At 35.0% G+C, this 6,858-nt stretch overlaps 2 protein-coding genes across 2 annotated transcripts; both read left to right on the top strand.

The window, feature by feature from the left end:
• Positions 1 to 252: 252 nt before the first annotated feature.
• On the top strand, positions 253 to 1,133 carry LOC111899308 (uncharacterized). Its single transcript, XM_023895160.1, has 3 exons — positions 253 to 306; positions 419 to 721; positions 831 to 1,133. The coding sequence occupies exons 1-3, from the start codon at positions 253 to 255 to the stop codon at positions 1,131 to 1,133; spliced, it is 660 nt and encodes a 219-aa protein (XP_023750928.1).
• Positions 1,134 to 5,269: 4,136 nt separating this feature from the next.
• Positions 5,270 to 6,031, top strand: LOC111899307 (zinc finger BED domain-containing protein DAYSLEEPER-like). The gene is made up of 2 exons (XM_023895159.1): positions 5,270 to 5,694; positions 5,800 to 6,031. Exons 1-2 carry the CDS (start codon positions 5,270 to 5,272, stop codon positions 6,029 to 6,031), a joined length of 657 nt encoding a protein of 218 aa, XP_023750927.1.
• The last annotated feature ends 827 nt before the right edge of the window (positions 6,032 to 6,858 follow it).

The raw sequence follows: 6,858 nt of genomic DNA, 5'->3' as shown, positions 1-6,858 counted from the left end.
CGAAGATAACAAAGATGGTTGCGATGAGTATTTTTGGTCCGCTCCTATAGACAATCAGAAAGAACCTCATGCAGAGTGAAAGGAAGATATGTGGCAGAACCACTAAACAAGCTCATGCTTTGAAAAAGGAAGTTCAAGTGGAACCAAGGATATTCAAAGCGAACCTAAGTTAGTGGCGAATGAATCTCGTACATGAAAAACGAAACCTAAGGCGAACATCCACTAGTCCTCAGAGCAACTTGTGGATCAAAAATGGCAAAGGAACATGAAATATCAATGAAATCTCAATTAAAGGAAAACATTTTGGCAATCCCAAACTTCCAACTATGTTCATAGAGAAAAATCTTACAATCAGAATGCGAAGGCTCCTTCGCATGCAAATCCCAGTTTATGTTCACACTGTCATTCTTGTAATCAGCAAAAACCGAAAAGGAACCTTGTTCAAAAACCTTCTCTTTCAAAGAAGCCCATTGAGAAACCAATATCTCATCAGTCTCAACCCAAAAAATCTTCGTTCAAAGATATTAAAGGAAAGGGAAAATTAGTACCGGATTCTAAAGCTCTAACCAAGAAGTCGACTACTAACTCATGGAAAGTTAAGAAAGAATTTGTCAAGAATCAAATAAAAAACGAACAAAAACAATCTGATTCAAAAGAAATGAAAATAAAAAATAATGAAGTAAAAGTGTTCACCATAAATAAGAAAGATGAAACCACTTTGGTTAAACGAACTTATATGGTTGATCTTTGCAATTACTTTTCCTCTTTCTATAAAAGGCACACAAGGACCCAAGCAACTTTGGGCTCCTAAATCAGCTTAATTTTCACAGGTTATACATGATGAGCAGTTTTACACTGAATGGTATATCGACAATGGCTGCTCACATCACATGACAGGGAGGAAGGAGGAGCTACGAGAGTTTCGAGCTCTCAACGACGGTGGAAATGTGAAATATGGAAACAAATCAGTTGGAAATATCAAAGGCTATGGGATGATAACAAATGGATATTTTTCGGTTCGTAAGGTGGAATATGTGGATGTTTTACAAGACAAGCTAATTAGTGTTTCACAACTTGTTGTAGGGATGGGCTTGAAAGTATCCTTTGACGATGAAGGATCTGAGATTATATAAAAGAAGAAGAAAGCGGTTCTCTTAAAGTCGTAGCGAAAGGAGAAATGTATCCTCTGAACCTGAACCCGATATGAGGGAAGCCTGCCATATGTCTGCTTAAGAAAGCTCACTCTAATGATAGGTAGCTATGCCATAGAAGGCTTTCACACCTCAACTTCAAAGACATCAATAAGCTTGTTCTTGGTGATCATGTGCGAGGGCTTCCTCTCTTGAAGTATGATAAAGATCATTTGTGTGTAGCCTGTGAGATGGGGAAACAAAGCAGGAAGAGTCATCCAACAATAGTGAACACAAAAGTCATTAAACCATTGGAACTTCTACATATCGACCTTTACGAACCTTCTGCAATTGAAAGTGTTGGTGGTAGTAAGTACATTATTGTAATAGTTGATGATTTTTTATTTTTCACTTGGGTATATTTTCTTAAAGAACAATATGAAGCTACTCCAAAACTCAACGACTTTATAAAGCAAATTGAGCTTCAACTACGAAAGCTGGTTCGCAATGTTCGCAACGATAATGGGCTAGAGTTCATAAACCAGCCGTTTGAAGAATTTCTTCATGAAAAGGGAGTCTCACACAACTTTTCTACTCTTTACACTCCACAACAGAACGATGTAGTTGAAAGTCTAAGCCGATCTCTGTGTGAAGCTGCACGAACTATGCTCACTTTCGCATGTCTTCCTTTATACTTATGGGCAGATGTTATTGCAACTTCTTGTTTCACCCAAAATAGATGTATCTTAAATAAGCGATTCTCTATTACTCCCTATGAAATCATAAATACTCGTAAACCTAATGTTAAGTTTTTCCATGTATTTGGTTCCAGGTGTTTCATTTTCAATTCCAAGGAACAACATAACAAATTCGATGTGAAACCTGAGAGGGTATATTCTTGGGATATTCAATGACCTCCAAGGCATATAGGGTTCTCAACAAATGCTCAGAGAAGATGGAAGAAATCTATTATGTTACGTTCGATGACAAATACTTGAAGAGGATTCAGTCCAATGAGAATCAAACGGAGGAAATCTTACCTAAGCCAAGTCCAGTAACTATTCCAATCTCCAATCTGTATGACAAATTAATGCTACTCTTTGATGAACCAGAGAAGGCTATCACATCTTAAGCGAAAGCAGCTGACAACAAAGTAGACGAATTGTGGAAGATAATTGATAAAGATGCAAAAGATATGCAAAATCAGCCATCAACTATGAACGTGCCTCAAGACACGAGTACTATATTCCAGGGGGAGAATTCTGACTCCAATGCAAGTCCTTAAAGGGAGCAATCTACACCACAAGATACAAACATTCCATTACAGGTGGAGGGTTACACTTCGTCTCTTTTTTCTGACCCATCCTCTGATACGAATGACTCACCTCCCACAATGACTCACGAACGTCCATTCACAGGGGATTCTACAATTCCTGAAAAAGAGGATCTCTCATCATTCGAGGGGGAGAATAAGGATGCGAATGATGATTCGGACGTTCAATCAGAATTTAAAGAAGTAAATGCTGAATTGGATCCCACTTATGATCTAAACTATCCTCCACTAACCAAATGGACCTGAGATCACCAAAAAACCCAAGTAATTGGCGAATCTTCTGCATGTGTTCTTACGAGATATCAGATAAAAGCGAAACAAACTGTATTATTCTCTAAAGTGGAATTTTTCATTTTTAACTCATTCGTTTCCAAAGTTGAACCCAAAACTGTTAATGTTGCTCTCGATCATTGTAACAACCCGATATTTCAAGTCAATGTAATGACTTAAAGTCAAATATTGTAACCTATTTTTGAATAAATAAAATAGCGTCAAAATGAAATGTTCAAAAATCTCAATTTGGATGTACCAAGTGGTAGATATCATAACAAGGTTTTCAAAAATATAAAGAACACTAAAATCCGAGTTATAACGAAGAAGTTATGACCAATCGAAGGTCTGCAACAAAACTGGTAAAGCACTGTTAAGCACAGGCTTGTCGAAAAAAACTGAAACCTGTTCTACCCACCCAACCTGTTACGAATTCAGGTAGAATGGGTCGGGTAGAGCGGGTAACAGGTATTAACAATTGGGTAGTAGGTTAACCCGATAATAATATAGGTCGGGTAATAGATGTGAATATTAATTTTCGGGTATACTCAAATACCCGAATTCAATTTTTAAATAATAGCCAATATACATTTACACATGAGTCGGAGGTAGTCAGAACGTCAGGTTATGCACGCTTAGAAAACCCTTCAGTGTCTTCTTATGATCGACGCAAGCCCTCATCGATAAACCCTTAAAGACGTTAAACCCTCAACGACATTTGACTCCATATGATCACTTTTCGGTTGTTAATCACAGTCTCCTCATCAACATTCGACTCCACCTTGATCGATCAAAAGAAGGCTTTGTGTCTTCGTGTGTAGTTGTTAATTAGAATTTAAAATTTTTGCATCCACTATGGTTTAATATTATCAATTTGGCCGTATTATATGTCCATGATTATATGTTGATCTTAACATAACTCAAATACGTAATGATTGATCATCAGACCAAGTGTGGAAAAAGTTGTTTGCTACTAGATATGATGCAACGCCACCTTCAAACTTATCGGTGGAATGAAATAAATACCTTATATTTCTGTTTAGTTCGATAGTAGGTTCTTGAATAGGACAATTAATATATTATTAGGTTAACCATCATTGTAGCCAAAATAACTATCGGTTTCTGTTTTATTTGTTTTAGCATTCTAAGGGCATTAAATTCAGTTTTTTGGTTTTAAAGTATCATTTTGTAGAAAATGGAGTCCGTTAAATCTAATCCAATCAGCAAGATACATTACCATTTCGTTAAACATGTCTAGAATGAGACTTGGTAAGAAGTTACTATTGACTCCCTTTTCATTCCATATATGGTCTTACTTTTTGAGCATCATCCTTGGTCCATCTGAGGGAAGATAGACAGTCACTATGTTTTACACAACTAGAAAATTATCAAGATTCAATTTAAGGGGTTTGACCATACTATCATTCTTCAAAACGTTTAAGGAAGTCATTGCAAGATCTGGTGCCAGATGCTAGTTCTATATAACTCAAAAAGTAGTTTATAAATATTAAATGTTAGTTCTATATAACTCAAAAAGAAATTAATAAATAATTGGGTCTGAAACGAATGAGTATATATACTTGTAGATGTCATAAACGAATGAGTATATTGAAGATGAGATGATTAACCTAGGGATGAATTCAAAATATTTACAGACAAAGAGGGAGTTGAAAGATCGAAATGTAAGGATTGTGGTTCCGGGCAATACAAGTGTGAAGGGAAAGGGTATGGTACCAAAAATCTTTTAACTCATTTAGACAAATGTGTGCCTTACTTGGCTAAAGTAAATGTCGGTCAAACACAAATAGCTTTAGGCGATGAAAATAAATTAACATCTTGGAAATTTGATCAAAAAGAGAGTAAGAGGGCTTTGGCACACATGTTAGTAGTTGATGAACTTCCATTTGGTTTTGTAGAAGGTGCGGACTTTGAACATTACAATAGTGTTACTCAACCATTGTGTAAAATTCCATGTATAAGTACAAGTACAACCGATACCTACCAATTGTTTCAAGAAGAAAAACAAAAACTTCGAGCTTTTATTAAAAAAAATGTTGGTAGGATTTGTTTGACCACCGATACTTGGACTTCAACACAACAATCAAGTTATATGTGTCTCACCGCCAACTTTGTAGACAATGAATGGGAATTGAAAAAAAAAAGTGTTGAGTTTTTGTCCTCAAGAAAGTCATCGTGGGGTTGATATTGGATTAGCGGTTGAGAAATGCTTAATAGATTGGGGAATAAAAAATGTTTTCACAATTTTCATTGACAACGCAAGTGCTAATGACGTGGCAATATAGTGTTTTTTAAAAAAATATTTCAAAATTCCAATAAGTTTCTCTTAAATGGGAAATGGACACACATGAGATGTGTTGCCCACATTTTAAACTTGGTGGTGCAAGATGGTATTAAAAAGGTTGATAAGTCGGTTGAGATAATTAGATGGGCGGTAAAGTGGATTAGGCAATCACCTTCAAGAATTGATAAATTCACCAAGTTTTCCATGCTTGTTAATCCGGGTACAACGTAACACATGGTAAGAGATGTTCCAACAAGATGGAACTCTACTTATCGTATGTTCAATATTTCCCAAGCTTATGAAAAAACATTTGAGAGATACGATCTAAAGGAATATGAGTTTCGTTCCAACATTGAAAATGCGGGTTTAGCGATTTCTTCGCCGAGCGATTGGCAACATATTAGGCATTTGTGTCATTTTTTAAAACCACTTTGTGATTTTACTGAAAGGATTTCTGAGACACTATACATGACATCAAACACGTGCATTGAAGATATTTATTCCATTCGTACACTCTTGGATGATGCTATTTCCAATGTTAGCATTTGTGATATTGCATTGGCAATGAGAGTAAAGTTTGATAAGTATTTTGGTGATGTAGAAAAATTGAATTTATTGCTCTACTTTGCTTTGATTCTTGACCCAAGGAACAAAGTAAAGTATTCAGTTATACTACTTGAGGATCGTTGTGGAAAAGAAAAGATGGAGGAGAAAAAGAATAATATTATGGATTCTATGTATAAATTATATAATGATTAAATTAGAGTTTATTCTCCAAGTATTACTTCTAGTACTACCAGGTCTAGTAATTCATCGTCGATTTTAGGGAAATCCCAAAATCCGGATGCTACGACACCAAAACCACCATTGAGAAATAAGTTAAGAGAAAAGATGAAAACAAACATAGTTGAATCAATTGGCGAGTTGGAAAAGTATTTGAAAGAAAGTGTTGAAGAAGATTCATCAAGTTTTAACATTTTAATTGGTGGAAAGTGAATAGCCCAAGATTCGCGATTCTATCATTGATGGCTAAAGATTTGTTTACCATTCCTGTCTCAACTGTTGCTTTGGATTATGTTTTTAGCACTAGCGGGAGGGTTTTGGGTCCGTATAGGATTTCTTTGACTCCTAAGATTGTTGAAAGTAGAATTTGTACCCAAGATTGGCTTCGGAGTGGTATAAGTTACAATATCGATTTTGAACAAGATTGGGAAAACCTATAAGAAATTGATAAAGATAGTTGTTTATCTTTAATTTTTTTTAATATTTTGACATGTTATGTTTTCTCCTTTTAATGCTCATACTATTTGTATAGGATTGGGAGAAGTTGGTACGTCTAATTAGAGCTCGGTTTGGATATGGAATGAAGGTGGCAACGTGAAGATGCAAGATTGGTGATATATTTTTTTGAAACTAAGAATCATTTGAAGGTGATTTGAAACTTGGTTATGTTTTGAATTGGGTTATGACTTATGAATTTTAATCTTTTGTTACGTTTACACTTTTATTGTTTAGTTGGGTTGTGTTTAAACTTTTATTTGTTTAGTTGGGTTATGACTTATGTATTTTGTTTGTTCAACCATGATGATATTACTGATGTTATTATTATATGTCCTTTTTTTTTGGTGAAACAACAGACGTCCTAGGATAGGTATGTGACATTATTTTGTTTGGTATCTTTATTCGTTATTTAGCATCACAACATCATCACATTTGACCTTCTTAACTTTTAGTTCTTGACTTATTATCATCTTCATTTGGTTCATTAAGTTTTATTATTTGAAATATCACATTTATAAACATAATATACAAGGTAAACAAAA

This window comes from Lactuca sativa, chromosome 8 (assembly GCF_002870075.4).
Source record: "Lactuca sativa cultivar Salinas chromosome 8, Lsat_Salinas_v11, whole genome shotgun sequence".
NCBI lineage: Eukaryota > Viridiplantae > Streptophyta > Magnoliopsida > Asterales > Asteraceae > Lactuca > Lactuca sativa.
Note: the sequence above shows the minus strand (reverse complement) of the source record. Positions and strands in the feature narration are given on the sequence as shown.